We start from the raw sequence: 18719 nt of genomic DNA on the forward strand, positions 1-18719 counted from the left end.
ATATTGCGATGTGACTATGCGGTGCATTGTCGGGAGAAACTTCAGGTTAACTTCGTCCTACAGTTAGGGGTTCTTTGATGTCAACCGAAATCAAGATATGCTGGTATTTTTTGTATTTTGTTGTTGAGATGAGGGGCACGCCAATCTCCTCATTACCTGCAGACCAGCTATACATGCACAAGTAAATACACCCCCAATGAATCAAATATGCATATATGTTTCAGGTCAACAATTGTGAGCAGACACGCTTAGGGGCAACTTATCTTGATGACGATGACAGTGACGCCACAGGTGACGCTTCTCACATCTCGTTTGTGTGTTACGTGCTGTTTGCTTCCCGAATGCAATATCAATGAATATACAAACACGTGGTCACAATGGTGACACGTGTGAAAGAAATACGCGCCAAATCGGACAACTGTGCACCAGCTTGGGTTCGACTTCTAAAGTCTTGTTGTGGAGAATGAGAACGACGACACAAATTTTACGCTTCGAGAAAAGTTGGCGAGGCAGCAAGATTAGTCGCTCTACGGTGGACTGAGCGTGCGACCAGAAAGGCGCCGTCACTCTATTCTACGCCAGAAAAGTAGAACAAAGAACCCGACAAAGCGCGCAATGGTTTGACCCATAAACCACCACAAGTGGTCGTTTTCGTTTATGACGTCACTAAATGACGCCAGCATCGAACGTTTGCGTTGCCTCCGAGACTGCGGTGGTAGGCAACCGAACCAGTCTCAAAGGCGTCATCTCAAAAATGATTAAACAGGTGGCGCCACGTAGTGGCGGTCAAAACGGGCACTGGATTGCCCTGGATTCGTACTTCTTTACCGACTCTGGGTGGTCGCGACGAAACCAACGAAACCCCACGGAACAGCTGTGCTGTGAGCTCGCTGCTTGAGCCACGGCGGCAGTTAACCTTTTGCTGCCGTTGATTACGCGCGTTAGCCGGGAAGCATGCCGTCTGCGCACGCAGCGCGGCCCTGCCGGACTCATCATCTTCGGAGGACGACGTGTTGAGATGCGTACGCGGCCGGCTGGGAACGTTTTAACGCAGGCACCGAAGAAGTCGTCGCACGCCGCGAGAAGCAACCATCATGTGAGTGCGAAAGCGTTCGTTCGTCCGACGCGTTAAGAGTAAATCTCTCTAAATTGCCAGCGTGTCGTCTTCGTCGCGCAGGGCCATGAGTGTGGGCAAGCTGATCGGCTGCGTGCTGGTCATGTGGCTGCTGGTCGTTCTTATGATCAGCGGCCCCTTGTTCCACAGCGGTGAACCGGACGAGCAAGTGCTGGCACGGCTAACCCGTGCCGTCAGCGAGCTGGAAACGCTCAAACAGCAGAACGAAGAGCTCCGCTCCCTGCTCAACGCCATCAAGTGAGTCTGTGGCATTTCGCAGTCAACTGGGGCGGGCAGGAAGTCTATTGAAAGCGAGTCTGTTTGCGCGCACAGAAACCTGTTTTTGTTCGTGCATCGGAACCACGGCTTGTGCACGCGCGCAACTGTATCAAACCTCGCTCGCTAGCTGCCGTACTAACTTCGTGACGGGCTCGTTTTCCAGCGTTATCGCAAGTGTGATGTCGTTACATCAGTTACGTTGATAATTTTCATCCTTGACCCCCGTCCCGAGGTGACGAACTGGCACGCAAAAAAAAAAAAAAAAAAACCAGTTCCTCGATGCGATATCGTACTTGTTTGCAAGTACCATCACTCGAAAATATTGCCTTGCAACTAATTGAAACCGCATGAACTGCTGCGCAAGCTGTGCGTGTGTGATTGCCATTGTTTATATGCATGCGTCAGACGGGTTGAGCGTGGAATTTTCACGAGTGGATCATTAAACATTCGCTTTCAGCCGGGGTCTGCTATTGTTCGTGCGCTTTATTAGTTGCGGCAGGAGAAGAGAGTGAACGCTTCTTTTGAACTTTGAAGGCGGCATGTTTTCACTTCTTATGTCTCTGTGTGCGTACCACACTTTCGTCTACGACGAACCCCAACCAGTTAGCTTGGCGTTGGTTTCTTCTTATTTGAAGGCGTTCAAATAATTATCACCTGTTCGGAGCCTCGTTTCGCAATGCCTATTTTCGACTGGTTTTCTTGAGATCAGTTAAGGATGCTGTCGTCATCGCGATCAGAAACACAAGTTTTTAGGAATAATCTTTGACGAAAAGCTGACATTCATCCCACACATAAAACAACTAAAACATAAATGCTTAAAAACACTGACTATCATGAAGGTTCTCTCGCACATTTCTTTTGGTGCTGACAAACAACTTTTATTACGTGTTTTTACCAGCCTAATAGGTTCGCGATTGGACTATGGTAGCGTTGTTTATGGGTCAGCAAGTAAAACATCCCTCAAAATGCTGTACCCGGTACTCCATCTGGGGCTCCGCCTGGCGTGTGGTGCATTCTGGACTAGTCCGGTCGAAAGCCTCTATGTGGAGTGTAACAAATGGAACCTGCAACGTCAGCGAGCATACACAGATCTCCTTTATGCTTTTAAACTTTCATCCATGCCTCACCATCCTTTTAAATCAGTTTTTTATGATACGTCCATGACTGAACTCCTTTTAAACCGACCATCGTTCTCTGCGTCTTTCTCCTACAGAGCTAGAGAGGAAGCGTCAGAGCTTTCTGTCTCTTTTCTAGACACCATCCAAAGTTCTCCAACAGATTTTATAGCACCATGGCATCTCCGCGCTGTCTTATGTGACACATCTTTTACACATATAGATAAAAACCGAGCTCCCACATGTGCTATTCTGCAGCATTTCTTGCATCTGCAGCATAAGTATCAATGTGCTGAATTTTATACGGACGCCTCTAGAACTGCCACCTCTGTGTCCTGCGCTGCGCATGGACCCGGCCTTAGTGTCACTAAAACGCTGAATAGTCATACTAGTATCTTTACCGCAGAGGCGTATGGTGTTCTTCTTGTTGTTAATCATATACTTCAAAGCGACATCTCACAATCCATTATCTATACAGACTCCCTCAGTGTTGTGCGGGCACTGTCGTCAACAATGCCTTCGAAAAACCATGTTGTCAATCTAATTGTCAAAGCTGTTATGTCTGTGTATGTACGCAACCTTGAACTGGTTCTTTGTTGGGTCCCTGGCCACTGTGGTATAGCCGGGAACGAAGCAGCGGATCGAATGGCTGCTGCTGCTACACTCCTAAATACAGTAGACATAACCACATTACCCTACACCGACGTGAAACCACACATCAGACAACAACTTCGTAAAACATGGCAAACACACTGGAGTGAACAAACAGACAACAAGTTACACGTAATAAAACCACATTTTGGACTATACACCACCGACGCACGTAATAGATACACTGAAGTCGCCTTGGCCAGATTACGGATAGGGCACACTCATGCAACGCACTCGCACCTTCTCACTGGGTCTCCAAGACCTCTGTGCAGCAGGTGCGGAGAGGCCCTATCCGTGATCCACATCCTGATACAATGTAAGGCACTTGACACAACACGACGCAAATACTTCCCACAACTACACACGCGACATATTCCACCACACCCGTCACACTTCATAGGAGACGAAGCACTGTTTTCAGTCAAACGCGTTTTAGAATTTCTTACCGACGTGAAGTTTTTACATCTCATTTCTTATCATGCTTGACAACCTGGCCCTTTAGACCAGTCATCTTCCATTACGTTGTGTTTTACTTTGTCCATTTTTACTGAGATGTTCTTTTACTTCCTTGTCACTTTAATGTAATCACTTCTGTTTGGCGCTCTTTGCCCTTAGTCGGCCTTGCGCCATTAAACTCTAAACATCATCATCGCGATCAGAATTGTACAAGCAAACGTTGTAGATATCTGATGTGGTGGTGTGTGATTTGATACTTGCCCCACACCATTACGGAAATATATTCTTCGTTGATATGGCTCATTGATACCATAAAACTCCTGCCGAGATTACCGCACCCACCGTGTTATCTCAGCAGCTATGGCATTGAAGTCCGTGGGTTAGATTCCTGGTCACAGTGGCCACACTCCAAAGGAGGCGCAACATGAGAGCACCCATTTTATTGTATTTAGGTACACATTAGGGAGCCCTAGGTGGCTAGATTTAGTCTGTAGGTCCCCCATCATGCCACGTCTCTTAGTTTTGCCATATTTATCTGCCATAACCTGACCTATTCAGTCAGTCTGTAAATGCCTGACTAGGTCAGGCATTCACTCAACCTTTAGTCGTGTGCCCAAAGGCAAATGTAACAACTTTGTCTTGAATGGATAAAGAAAAAAAATAAAAATAAGACTGTGATTTTAACACCTGCTGTTTTCTTGCAGAGAGCCCAGCAGGAAAGAGGAAGCAAAGGAGTTAAAGCAGCCAGTCATCCAGCAAACTGGTATGTCTGTTTGTAGCAGAGAAACCTGGAAGAGTGAGAGGTCACTAACCAAAGTCGGCACTTCATAGGACATTACTGCTAGAATAAAGGGGACTAAGATTAAGTGAAGGAACACAAAAGCACGCTATACTTACACTAAACTTTATTAGCCATGCTAGCATGTTGGTTTTCATAAATTTAGTTGAAGTCTAGTGTGGCCTCATGTTCCTTCTTGTCTGTGCCCCCTTTACATTAGTAGTCATGTCCTATTGCACTCAGTACCAACTTTTCCCCCTCAGCTGTTTCAAATTTGTGAATTTTGTCAAGTGGCCTGTAACTCCTACACGTTATGGTGTGTCCAGAAGTTTATCCTTTGATTACACCCTTAACTACATCAGCTGGGAAAAAATGTACATTTAATGTACAGCACGTGAGAAAGAAACAATCAGAAGCAATCACTGAAGGAGCATATTATTTCTGCTCCGTCCGTCCACTCCCATGCCATGTTATGCTTGAAAGTGATACTTGTGTTGTGGCATACGTCATGTCGTATAGCGTTAGATAATTTGGTACCAGTGTACGCCTGGTGTCGGAAATAGCGAGGTGTGGTGCTGTATGTTGTGCCCGTACAGCAGACTTGTAGACAGCGTTGCAACCCTGCGCTGCCGTTAGGCAACCCCGATGCTGGGCCTCCATCTTAATATACAGTAACAAACACCCTAAAAGCTGGTGACCTGTCTCATCACATGCTTTTGTGTGTTTTAATGTTCTTTCTGTGTTTCTTCACCGAGATTTAGCACGCTGACCTACAGGTGCATGCTGCCACGGCAGCACTATTACGTGGATGGCCATAACGTTGAACTCTTAAGTGCACATTACTTGATATGACATTCAGTGCGCCAAGTTCACCTGTCAATGCAACGTGGCTGTGATCACTTTGTGGGCGGGTCCTGCTGAAGGTAAAAATTAAATGAATCCGTATTGATTCATTGGTCACTTGGCATACTTAACAAGGAACGTTTACTTGATAATCCTTTTTCACACTCATAAGCTACATTGCCATCATGACTGGATGCTATTGCTTTCTTTAGATGGTGTAGATTTTGTGCCAGGAATAAGAGAAAGCTGAGCCAATCACCATGAAGAACACTCTAGTACTTCTCATGGGCAGCTTTTATTCCTTCGTGCTTATGTGGACGTCGAGATATTAGACAATAAGGTGCTCTTTAATTGCTTCATTCACATCGTTTTTGGGCACAATGCCACAGCTTGGTTCAAGTGCATTTGACATGGCAGCTGAATACCATCAACCTCCTCCTTTCTCACTGTGCTGTACAGTTTAACCCGCACATGTCGAACTGTTGTAATATCCCCTTGAGTATGCTTTTGACATATAGAATATATCTATATATCGAATTTTATATAGAACTGTTTTATCAGATTCGATACAGGTTTGACTGTGAACATACGGAATCATACTTGTCTAATGCAGCAGAGCACATGACCGTGGACGCTGTTTTTGGCCGCAAATGCTACTTCATGTTAGCTACAAGCTTCTGTTCTTGCTTGAACTATAGCAGAAGGACCTATCATGCAGTAGTACTATGTTTGGTATCATTACGACATGGGTTTTTGTATACTGCTACAGAAAACAACAGCGGAAGTGGCCGGCTGGGCACTAAACAAGTGTGATTTTGTCTGTACGCTTCCTGGAGTCTAGCGCTACAATTCTCACTGTTAATCTTGCGTAGCCACACAGCAATAGTCCTGTAATAGTCGCAGTTTCTTTGTGATGGTAGGGTAACGTAAATTGTTTGTTATGGCAAACCACCCGAATTATCGCGCAGGGTGTGGCGAGCCCAGCCAGGAGTATGAGGTACGACGGCGCAGGGTGGCTGATGGCGTCCAGGAGCTTTGGTTCTATGCACGTGGACAACTCAAGAAGTTACTGCCCAACCTGAAACAGGAAGACAAGGCCACAATGCAGCGCATCATCGATGATTTGGCAGAGCATCGGCGGTGAGTTTCACAATGCTGGCTCACTATTTTGAGGGAACAGTGGGCTGGGCTTTTGAAGTTTAATCATTTGCTATAAGTGTTTAAGCCAAATTTGTGCTTTTGCTTCTGGGACCTGTAGCTACGGTGTGTGCTGGCGCGACTGTGGTTGCCTAGGCTGTGTGTGCTCTAAAAACAGTTGCACGCAGTGGGCATTCCAACGTACCTTTAATGGAAACAGTGCATCAGTGGACAAGGGACAAGAATGGGAGTCCATGAGATATGTGCTATTCTTGTGCCTTGTCCACTAACTCACTGCTTTGGTAAAATGAACTTAACCTACTCAACCAACTAACCGTCTTCATTTAGTGCATCACTGCCACACAAGAATAGTAATCATTATCCATCTTGTGTGCCTTTCTTTCTAGAACACTGTTCGCTCGCTACATCTAGGTCACGGATGGTGTGCCTACCACCGGTGCGACATAGCATTCATGACAAGAAAGTAGCGAGCACAGTTTTCAAGGAAAGAAACACAAGCGAGTCAGTCGACAACTATTGTTGTGCGACCAAAAGTGCCCCGAAGGGTGCCTCGTAAGAGTGCACAGATTACGCAGCCCTTGTATATTCAATGAGTTTTGTCCTGCCTGCATTTCTTGCCTATCACAGTTCGAGATGTGCTCAGTGTGTGTTTGTCACCTAGTGGAGTTAAATGGAATTAAAGGCACCTTGCCAACAGTGCACAGTTTTGTGACTGTATAGCTGCAAGCAAACAGTGTCGATTCCTGGTTTCGCATTGAACAGTAGATGGATGGATGGAGCTGTACACTTTCTATTGGGTGGCAGCTTACAGCATCTAGCCGTAACTGACTACTAACTCGATGTGGTGAAAGGCTAACTTTCACTCCCACCTTGACCTTAGCCACCAGTAAGATAAACGCCTCTCGGTTATTGCTACATGCTTAAGAGTAAATTTTTTTTTCACTGTCTCTAAACACCAATGCTATTGAAAAATTCAGCCTCTTTTACTTGGGGTGTAGAGTTAAGCCCTTTTCTGAAAAGTGTTCAGTCGTTTCCTTCTTTTCTATGCACCCATCGCATAACGTCTTAACAAACGACTGTGCTGCAGCGCCATCCAGCTGGACCTGGAGGAGATGCGACGGGCCGACGGCCACGATGCATGGCGCCAGGCCGAGTCGCGCACCCTGTCCGATCTGGTGCGCTCCCGCCTGTCGCAGCTGCAGCACCCAGCCGATTGCGGCAAGGCACCTAAGCTGGTCTGCAGCCTGAACAAGGGCTGTGGGTACGGCTGCCAGGTGCACCACGCCACCTACTGCCTCATCACAGCGTATGCCACGCGCCGCACCCTGGTACTCCACTCGAAGGGATGGCGCTACTCATCTGCTGGGTGGGAAAGTGTCTTCCTGCCAGTCAGCAACAGCTGCACAGAGGCACCTTCGGGCGTGCCGTGGTCAGCCGACGTGGCCAATGCGCCCGTTGTGGAACTTCCCATTATCGACAACGTCCAGCCAAGGCCGGCCTTTCTGCCGCTGGCCGTGCCCGACGACCTCGCGGCAAGGATAACACGGCTGCACGGCCAGCCCGGGTTGTGGTGGGTGTCGCAAGTGCTGGGATATCTTCTACGGCCGCAGCCCAGCCTGCAGCGCTTCTTTGACAAAGCGGCACGCGACATGGCCTTCAAGGGACCAGTCGTGGGTGTGCATGTGCGCCGAACCGACAAGGTCGGCACTGAGGCCGACTTCCATGGCATTGAGGAGTATATGGAGCATGTGGCCGACTACTTCGAGCGGCTCGCTCTCAAGGGAGGAGCCGTGCCCCGCCGCCGGGTCTATCTAGCCACGGATGACCCCAAGCTGCTTGGGGAAGCACGCAGCAAGTGAGTGCCGAGGCAGGCATTGATGGCATTGCTGTTTTACACATTGAAATCGCTACTGTTATGAGTCAGTATAATGGGCTCGAATATTGTGAATACTGGATGGGACATACTAAGCCTAGTACATGTAATATCAATGTATGACAATGTTTCAAAGCAAAACTGCCTTAGGCTACCCAGTGTTGTCATTGATCTAGTATCTTCAAACCCCTTTATAAGAGACACTGATGTAAGAGACAAATGGGTGCAAGAGACTGCGGTGTGCCTACATTGAAATAAGGGTTGATAAGAAAATACACATGGGGTACACTGCTTATAAGAGACACTTCGTACAAAAGACGAGTATTGCTGCCCAGTGCATGTCTACAAAGAGATTCAGCTGTAGTAGTTGTAGTACTAGTAGTAGCAATAGCAGTAGCAGTAAGTGTCATACCGGTGATGTGAAGAGAGAGAGGAAATAAGTAAAATAAAATGTTAATGGCGGTGATGTTCATGCTCTATCACATGCTCGCCTGATTATAGCTTCTGTCTAATGGGTTTGATGGCATGGAACTGACTGCAATTTTTTTCAGTCAGAAAATCTGGGTGTGTAGCAATATGCAATTTATGAAAAGCCATGAACTTGCGATTAGGCTGCAGGCGGAGATGAACCGGATCTGTGGCAGAAGAAAAAAAAAATGGAAGTGAAAACATTTTGTGCTTTATTTGCTGGAAAGGGAAACCTCTGAGAAGGGTTACTGTTAGGTGCGTCGTAAAGATGTATCGATTTCAAGACGACATTGTACTCGCTCTAGCCTTTCAAGAATGCTAATCTCAAATGTATCTTGTTTTCTCGATTTCATCTGGATCCTTTGCAGAATGCGGGTATGCATCTGTACGACTACAGCATAAATATTTAGGCTGGAGACAGGGGTTATACAACAACTTAACATGTTAAACTTGCACACGGAGGATAATGAAAAATTTGGGAAGCTTGTACTAAGCCGCTCGAGCTTTGAAACAGCCTGACTGGACGATTATGAAGGCTAGTCTGGCTGCTTCTAATTTGTTTCTAGGATTTAGTTAGGTGATGCAGGTTGTTTCTAGGTTGCTTGCAAGTCATTGCTAGGCTTTAGAGAGGTAACGCTAGGTTGTCTGTTCTGCAATGTTATCCTCAGCGCAGAGTGGTTGAAGATAGACCACAGACAGTCGCCGACATTCACAGACAAGACGTGGGCACGTCGTCATTCTCAGACATTCGCATAGTCATTCTTGTAGGCTTTCCATTTCTTTGGGGTCTTCTCACAACTGCCGTTGCCTTTCCCGCACCTTTTTTTTTTGTTGTTGCGCGTTCTCTGGGTCCGTGGCTGGTTGCTGTCACTTCACGGCGACTTGTTATGACAGAAATTGTTTTGTTTTCTTGTTCAAGAAACAAAAGGCTGTTGGGGCTAAAGGCATACAGCTTGACAAAGGATCCAACACCCTTGTGCACAGTTCGTACAGCACCAATATTTGTACAGTAATCAACCATGGTTTAAGCAACAAAAAAAACAAACAAGACAGCTTTCTCAGCATGCAGACCATCATGAACAAAAAAAGCAACAGATGAAACAGATCACATAAAAATTTCATGTTACATTGAATCTGGCTTTGACTGTACAAATCTTGTACCCAACATACTTGGGCTAACTGTTGCCTTCTTCTTTTTTACTGTACCAATTGTGCGATTTACCCAATTTCTGTGGTGCGCATCAGTTTATGATGATGATAGTTTTTTGGCGCGGGGTGAACTAGGAATGATTTGCTAAATAACTTTGCTGTTACATCTAACTTGAATGTAACAATAGTATTTTAGGTTGGCATATGAAACATAACTAAAGTACCTAATATCCTTACACATCAGTGAAATAGCATTTCATCTTAGCATACAAAACACTTAAAACCTCCAATGCTATTCTTTTACACAAAGCGCCTCAAAGGGCTGACGGCCGAGCTGAGGTGGACAGGCACCGTCGTGAACTTGCTAGTAATACACTCAAACGTCATTATAACAAGATTGCATCTCACACGAAAAGAACTTTGCTATATCCGGAAATTCGTTATAAACGTTACTTTGTAATAACAGATATTTTGTTATATCCGTGTTTTTAATATGGACGTTTGAGTGTATTGTATACGGCAGTGGCTGCAGTGTGTTGACAATGCTTGTGGCATTTCAGGTACCCCGACTATCAGTTCTATGGGGATAGCCGCATCGCCAACACGGCAGCCTTGGGCCAGCGTTACAGCTCTGAGTCCCTTCGGGGTGTCCTGCTAGACATCCACATGCTGTCTCGCTGCGACTACCTGGTCTGCACCTTCTCATCTCAGGTACAGGGCCACTTTCTGTGCTGCAGGAGTTGCGACTAATTCTTGCAGTACTGTTCGTAAGCTTGCTTGCCGCAAGCCTGTGTACTGCCTGTATTACGGTTTAATGTAGCTACCTGCATTCAAACGCAGATAAGGAAGAAAAGAGCTGATTGAGACATGTGTTCTCTTTAACCACAAAGAAGTCTACCCATAGCTAGTCATCAAGCATGATGTATGCCCTTGCAGCTTTTTAAAATCGTACGAGCATCAACTTCAGGACATGGTGGCCCCTTGTTTTGGCAAAAAGTACCAAGATTTCCTGCATGACATGCACACGCAGGGGGCACAATTGTGTTCAAGCACAGTCGGCCCAGCTGCTTGCTCAGAGATGCATACGCAATTCTGTGCTCTCGTGTTCGGAAAGCTAATGTGACGGTCATCGTATCGCTGATCTGGTTGCACCTTGTCAAAATTGAAAACTACCATATCTCGGGCTCAGTACTTGGACAATATTATTGAAACATTTCCGTGGGGGTACCTACTAGTTGCTGCAAACTTTGAAATAAAGCCATGAGATTTTGCTGAATAAAGAACATCGCCGAAGCCAGTGTTTTGACATGTCCTCTTGTTGAAGCATCGGCTCTGGCGTCTGCTCATTTCAAACCTCCATCCTGCCCTGAGTGTCTGGTTTGAGTGAAGCTACTGCTATGTCCTAGTTTTAAATCTGGATGCATTTAGAGCTGAGTGCATGCAGGCTTGTCCCATTGTTGTAAGCTTTTGTAATAATGGTTTTTTCTGTTGCAGTAAGTGATCCACTATCAAAACCGGAAACCCCATTTGCTCCCAATGGTTAATTATTTAGAGACTGCTTTGATGCGCTCAGTTTATTTTTGGTTTCAAAGAGTGATCAGTGAGGCAGGTCCCAGGATGGTGTTTGTGTAAACATTCTTGGAAACGCAACCACACAGAACTGCATTCACATGAGCACCACGTTGACAAATCTTCTCAACGAAGGGCCCCAGGGTGCTGTTATAGTCCTCTTTGAGATGTTATAAATATGCATTGCCCCCCACACTCCTCCCCCCCCAAAAAAATAAAGCACTGCCAAGGCAAGAACGTCGGAACCCATGCAAGTCGACAAACAAAGTTCTCTTTGTTGAAAATGTCATTTAATAGAGGGAGCACTCTCAAGGAACATGGTAGCCAACACAAATACGTGAAGGAGGTGGTTGTTTGTTGTTCACATTACAAGTAAGTTTATGTTAATGCCATGAGGTGGGTTGTTTCACGTGCAGTTAAGTAACACCCACTTTGAAATCTATTTTAAGGATGTTCTATGCTGCAGTAGCCTTTCATATTTTGCGGATGTTGCGTGTGTGTCCATGCTAATCTATCCCTCAAGTTCTCTTGTGTGTGTGTCCATGCTAATCTACCCCTCAAGTTCTCTTTTACTTAGAGTTGTTCGAGACTGGTGTACAGTCATTCGTTGAGCATTTCATTTCAAGACTGACTCGTGCGCAGGTTTGCCGTTTGGCCTACGAGATCCTGCAGCTGTCGCATGCGGACGCCGCGGATCGCTTCCACTCGCTGGACGACATCTACTACTTCGGGGGCCAGAAGCCCCACAACCAGATTGCCATCTTAAACCACACTGCCCGCTCGTCTGAGGAGATTGATGTGCGTGTGGGCGACACGTTGGGCATTGCGGGCAACCACTGGGACGGCTATAGTAAGGGTGTCAATAGGCGGACGGGTCGCTCTGGACTCTACCCGGCATTCAAGGCTGTGGAAAAAGTCGAATCCGTCCCCTTTCCTGTGCAGTGACACTGCACCATTTTTTTACTTGTTTTTATGAATCTTCTTTCTTCTGTGTGTTGTTAGGACGGTTTTTAACCCTCGCTGTGTCACACACTCCTGAAGTGGCATTGGCGAAATAGGGCCAACAGCGGGACTACCGGGAATGTGGGCGGCCCTTCTTACTTCTTAAGGTTCTTGGCAAATATTTTGTGCGCGTAAAATAATAAAGTATTCGATTTATTGTGCTCGTTGCTCCTTGTGTGCGACTTCAAAGTGCATTGAAAAAAACCCAAGTGGTGATGCCTTGTTTGTTTTAGTGCAAGCAGTTCTTACTTGGTTTAGCCATTACAGTGCAAATTAAACAAGAATAGAGCATGAAAAACACTTTGTGCTACACGAATAAGTATTAATTTAGTGCATTCTACCACAAGATCTCCCTCGCCACTCACACACACACAAAAAAAATATATATGGAAACAACCCGTAAGTTGTCAAAAATTTTTTTTAACGTGTTTTGGGTAGTCTTTAATAGTAACACTATGTGTGGTGCGAGTGTTATAAGTGACATTATCCATACAACTGTGTCAAGCTTAACTCCAAAATGTGCTTGTCACACGCAGTGTTAAACCTTAATATAACAGACGTCGTCAATTCGAAAATGTTTACTTTGTTGTATAGTATGTCAAGCTTTCATGCAAAGTGTAGGTGCCGAAAGATTTATTTTTACATTGAAAATGGAGCAAGAATGTCCTAGTGGTACGGCACAACGAAAAGGCTGATTTCAATAGCGTACGATGTGGCGGGCAGGTTTAGACTACTCGCCTCAACGTGGGAGGAGCTCACTGCGCTCTAGCCAGGTCTCTCCCGACAAAAAAGTGTCACCAATCAACTTATTGCGCAAAACTACAGGCTGTAGTGACACCATGCCGGCAATTTAAGAAGCGCGGCAGCGGATGTTTTGGTTATGGTACGAAAAACTAGAAACGCTCAAGGAAACCCCTGTTTTCAGTAACAGCAGCGTAATTCTGACATCTATATTTGAGATAAGTGCAAAAGTTGCCATGTTCTCGAAAGCATCCTCGCAACTCCACAAAACGCTCCGTGTGATGGCAACACTGGTCGAAACAACAAAAATGGCTCGACGCGGCACTTTCGCTTGGCGCTGTGCCGAAGGGCTGAAGTTTCTTCACTGTGGCGTCGGGTCGCTTCGCTTCGTCGAAGGCGAAAGTGCGCTGGCCGCCGACACCTCATTCTCATCGACGTGCAGAATTTTACTGGCAAAATAGCGAAAATAGATGCGCTCTGCGTGCAAGCATCGAGCCTCTTCTGCGGACCGCATCATACTTACTTCAAGTCGGAGAATCCGTACAGCTAGTCAGAGGTTGAAAGAGGCAGCGGGATTTCCAAAAGGCACAAGCACCTGTGCGCTGCGTCGCTGCACTGGTACAGGTACGAGTTTTTAAGGTAACTTTGCGCTGCGACTCGTGCTGGCGATTGCTTGTGAGTTCTGTGTTGCTCCGTGAAAAGCTGATTACGCATGCAGTTCACCTGATTTCAGAACGGAGCTATGTCTGGGTCAGTGTATATTGAGATAAGGCAAAATGTAGTTTTGATTGTAATATGAGCGCTTCTTTGGTTTCGTTCACGGATTCATGTTGTTGAGTTTCTTAGAAATAAGGCTGTGTGCTTATTCCGAATACGTGTACTGTTCTGTTTAGTTTCGTCTTCAGTTTCGGTTTCTGTTTCGATTGTCATGTGGCGCTTCGCGTGGCAATGACATGTATCATATGTATACATGTGTAAATAAATCAGTTGGTGCCAGGCTGTTGTGCAAAACGGAGGTTCTTCCGCCCAAGTCGTGGGGTGGCTGCCGCCGGAAGCGTCGGCGTGCTGCGGCGCTTCGTCCTTCTTTTTCGTCGGCGTCGCGGCCAGCTCAACCCGGACCAAACAATGGCGACAAGGTGAAGCACGCACGTTTTCTTTCGTAGTGTCTTCCACCCACGACTTGGGCGCGCAGCGCCGAGAAAAGAACATCCGTCTACAACAAGTGCTCGTCACCAACTGATTTATTTACACATATATACATATGGTACATAACACTGCCGCACAAAGCGCCACATGACAATTGAAACCGGAACTGAAAACGAAACTAAGCGGAACAACACAACATTATACGCACCTATAACTAATTGAAGTAATTTTTCAGTTACCAAAATTTGCAGTTGGACGTTATTGAGTGGAATCGTGATGAACGCACCGGAACAAGCGTGTTCCAAACGTAAGTTGCGCTGGGCCGTGTCGGAAAGGAATTAACTTGATGCGCCTGTGTGTCGAGCGCTCCAAAAGCGGGAACAATCGCTTTTTGCAGTTCCTCGTGAATTTCTTGCGAGCTGACGAACCTATTAGCTGTCAGAGCGATGTGTTTATGAGAACACAGCACTGTCTATAGACATCGCCGAGCAAACGCATAATAAACTATATTTCAGGTTTCACTGCTACAGTTCGCGATGGCGTAGCGAGAAAGTTTTCCGGAAAGGCACAGCCATCCTTTATGTATATTCGCGCATGCGTTTGCGCACACGTAAATAAACACACATGCGAAATAAAAAAAAAGTCATGGCGAAAGATTACAGAAGCTTAATTTGAGAATGGGTAGCACTACGACTTGCACAGAAAACAAGCGTACGCGAACTTATACTTGCACACATAACGCAACGATTTCTTAAAGCGATTGCTTATATTAACGAAACTATACTCTGTGCTTCCAGAAGCCCGCGATTATTGACAAGAATGCACACACGATAAATCAGGGTGTACTCACCGGGGTGAACGAAAGCGTCGCGAGTGGATGGTTCATAACGAACCAGTACTCATCGGGGACAAGGAAGTTGTCGTGAGCGAATGGTTCATAACACATCACCATATAGGGTCAGTCACCTTCTTTCTAATGGGTGAGTTTCTAATCAACGCCCTTGTCCGTCGCGCGTCGTTCGGGAAGTGAGAACGATACGCTGCTATCTTTTCAACGCATTACCACGCATTGCGGCTCACAGCAATGGTCTTTGTTTGTTTGTTGCCTGTAAGCGCTTGCACATACCCACTCTGGGGCATTGGCCATTTGGACATCGTTTTATTTTTTTTCGGGTTCACGCGTCTGCCATGGCGAAAATAAAGGAACTTTATGACCGCTTCTCACTGTGCGCAACGTGGTAAAATATCTCCTTTCAAGGTGACAATAGATATATGCCCCGCCGCGGTGGTGTAGTGGCTAAGGTACTCGGCTGCTGACCCGCAGGGCGCGGGTTCGAATCCCGGCTGCTGCGGCTGCATTTCCGATGGAGGCGGAAATGTTGTAGGCCCGTGTGCTCAGATTTGGGTGCACGTTAAAGAACCCCAGGTGGTCTAAATTTCCGGAGCCCTCCACTACGGCGTCTCTCATAATCATATAGTGGTTTTGGGACGTTAAACCCCACATATCAATTAATCAATAGATATATGCCATGAGCGCCACGGCTGGCGCGTTTGCCAAAACCGTTCAGTCACGTTGATAATGCAGCCTGCGCAACGCGCGCCTTATTAGATGCGGAAAATCTTATGGTCGAGCTCTATCAGGTGTGCGGCGTGATGCCCATACTGCGCATGTGCGCCCCTCTCTCCTCTTCTTATGCTCCCTCCTCTCTCGCAACGCCGGCGCAGGTAGCGTCGGCAAGCCACAGCTGGGTTGAAAAGCGGGCTAATGTTTTGCTTGTCTCCTTCTTTTGTGTCCCGTTAGTTCGCGTCGCCAATATTTCAGTATATTTAGTATGACTCAGACGGTAGTAGAATGTCCCCATTTGCAAGGAACACGTTAGACACCTTCGTCTGCCACCCGTGGCAGATAAATGCGCTGACGCCTGGAGTGGATAACAAAACGCGATAGCTGAAAATACATTAAGGCACCCCTCACGATATGGACTAGCACTTGTCAGCGCTGGTGCATATCGTAGTTGTGGGACGTAAAACCCCAACACTTGTTATTAGATGTGAAGCAGCACTTTGACTAGCCCCTGTAACGCTGTCCTTCCGTGTCTCCGTGTCAAGGTGCCGCACCGTGTGGTCCCCGCCGCGTTTGTTGGAACGATGCCAAGCATGTCAAGTCGCAGCTGCGCGTTGACGTCACTCTCTTCCTCACCCGAAACAGCTGCCTGCTCCTCCCAACACACCTAAGTGGTGTTGCTCCTCCGCCCTCTCGCAACACACTTATCTCTCGCTTCACCGTCTCCACCTCCCGCAACGCTCGCAAACACTGTTTCGGCTCGTTCATCTGCGATGAAACTTACACGAAACCCAACCCGTCTCCCGTGTCTGTGCGATTTAAAGAAATGTTTACTCGAGTAAACTCTACACCGAGTTTCGCTTCAAACCGTTCTTCCAGCACCCGCGTCGCCAACGCCCGTTTCAGCCTGGTCACCGGTGTGCGCACCGTTGCTGCTTCATGGTTCCCATCGGGGGCATGGTCCATTTAGACATATTTACCCCCGTATGCAGAGATGTTACTTGACTCGTACTTGACTCGTTCTTGACTCAAGACAGTCTTGCCGGTCGCCATAAATCGTTCTCGAACTTGCGGATGACTTGAAGGCGACTTGGCTCGGTCGAAATCAGGACAAGTTTCAAGTCAGCTGCGGGGCTAGCTTGAAAGCGACTTCACGCGTTACTCCAACATGGCCACCTCTCGAATGGACGTCGCGTGAAAGGTGGCCGCTTTTGAGTTTGCTTGCCTTGCCATAAGCGTAGCATTTTTTGAGGCGCACTGCCTGCCGAAGATTCTTGGAACCGCTTTACGTGACCAAGGAAATCCGATGGAGTTGTACGACGAGCAACAATTCCACGCTAGGTATAGATTCATGAAGGACGCCGTGGGGCAGCTGCTCGTTATGTTGCCGCTCCGTGAAAGTGGGGACAACCGAAGACAGCCCGTGCATCCAGTGTTACAGCTACTGATGGCTCTCAGGTTTTACAGCACTGGCACATTCCAACCAGTCACCGGAAATTTCGTCCGCATTCAGTAGTCGACAGTGTGCCGTGCAGTCGGAAACGTTACGCTACTCATCGCAAAGCACCTGTACGCGATGCTGGTGCGCTTTCCGCAGCCGGCGGACTGTTATGAAGTGGCTGAGTTCCCTTGCGTTACAGGTTGTGTCGACTACACACACGTGCGTATTAATAGCCCCGGTGTCGACAACGCCGAAGTGTTCCGTATCCGTAAAGGTATTTCTGTTTTTCTATAACACGGCGACATTTTCCGTCTCTTTCGGTAAAAAAAAAAATTTACTCTGTGCTGTGTCCGTATGCCTCGTCTATCCTTTCGTCCCGTCTAGGGCGCTGTTTCTCGCTCAGAAAGGCATCGCTTGTAGCACAACGCTACGTAAAATTACACACACATAAAAAAGAGGTGCCCCTATCACGGTTTTTTTTTTTATCCGCGTCACCATTATGCAGCGACACATTGCCGCACCCTGCGAGACAGAATTCTGCTGAGGGCAATGTCTTGACCCCCGCTTTTTCGTTTGTTTACCAAGCTCAACAAAAGGATACAAATCACATTTGTTCCCAGAACTTGTTTTTTTTTTTTTCATAATAACTGCGACCTAGCCCATTACAGGCATGCACACAGGCGAACAGAAAGGCAAATACTGTGAAAATCGCGTCATCTCGTGAGCCAGGTCAGCACAAATACATGCCATGGCGTTCGATTGAGAAAAAAAAAAAACGACGAAAGATCCCAACGCGATGCTTGTTTCACCTACAAACAAGCAACAGTGGAGAAACGCACCGCATTTGGGTGGCCACTAAAACCAGCGGGCAACGAACGCTTTACAGAAGCAACATTGCGCATCGCTGTGGTGGCAGGCACCACGTGCCGCTCGTTAGCCGTAAAATGGCAAGAATATGCTTGTGGCCCTTCGTTTTTATAGTTATTTTAAAACGTATGGTCTTTTTTGGTGTAATGCGTGCCTTACGCGAACAACTTCATTATTACCCTCGTTAGCAGGCGAGCAGCGTGTTTCCGCTTTGAAGCTCGTTCTTGACTTGACCAAGCAAGACAGCCTGAGGATCTATGAAACGCGAAGGCTGACTTGGGCGTTTTGAAGTTCGCTGCTTGCTTCGCGCCGACTTGCTCAAGTTAAGTTGAAGTCGCGAGCCAAGTAACATCTCTGCATTCGGGGGTTAGTTAGGCGTCAGCAGCTTTTCTGGGGACGCAGCCTGCTAGCCATATCAAACGGCTGGCTGCCCTCGCAGAGTTGTTAGTTGTTGCTCACGCTCAATCAGATCTCCCTACTATCTTCGTGTTGCTAACGTGCTCTC

General features: G+C 46.9%; 1 protein-coding gene across 1 annotated transcript; it reads left to right on the forward strand.

Annotated features, from left to right (window-relative positions):
- The first annotated feature begins 871 nt into the window (after nucleotides 1-871).
- On the forward strand, nucleotides 872-12616 carry LOC119167049 (alpha-(1,6)-fucosyltransferase-like). Its single transcript, XM_037418462.2, has 7 exons — nucleotides 872-1096; nucleotides 1178-1372; nucleotides 4320-4378; nucleotides 6205-6376; nucleotides 7482-8249; nucleotides 10445-10595; nucleotides 12096-12616. Coding segments are annotated over exons 1-7 (1650 nt in total). The 5' UTR covers nucleotides 872-1094; the 3' UTR covers nucleotides 12399-12616.
- Nucleotides 12617-18719: the final 6103 nt, after the last annotated feature.

This window comes from Rhipicephalus microplus, chromosome 6 (assembly GCF_043290135.1).
Source record: "Rhipicephalus microplus isolate Deutch F79 chromosome 6, USDA_Rmic, whole genome shotgun sequence".
NCBI lineage: Eukaryota > Metazoa > Arthropoda > Arachnida > Ixodida > Ixodidae > Rhipicephalus > Rhipicephalus microplus.

Coding starts and splice junctions, on each gene's coding strand:
- LOC119167049 (XM_037418462.2), top strand. Junction 1,373..4,319: donor TCCCTGCTCAACGCCATCAA/GTGAGTCTGTGG, acceptor GTTTTCTTGCAG/AGAGCCCAGCAGGAAAGAGG. Junction 4,379..6,204: donor GCCAGTCATCCAGCAAACTG/GTATGTCTGTTT, acceptor ATTATCGCGCAG/GGTGTGGCGAGCCCAGCCAG.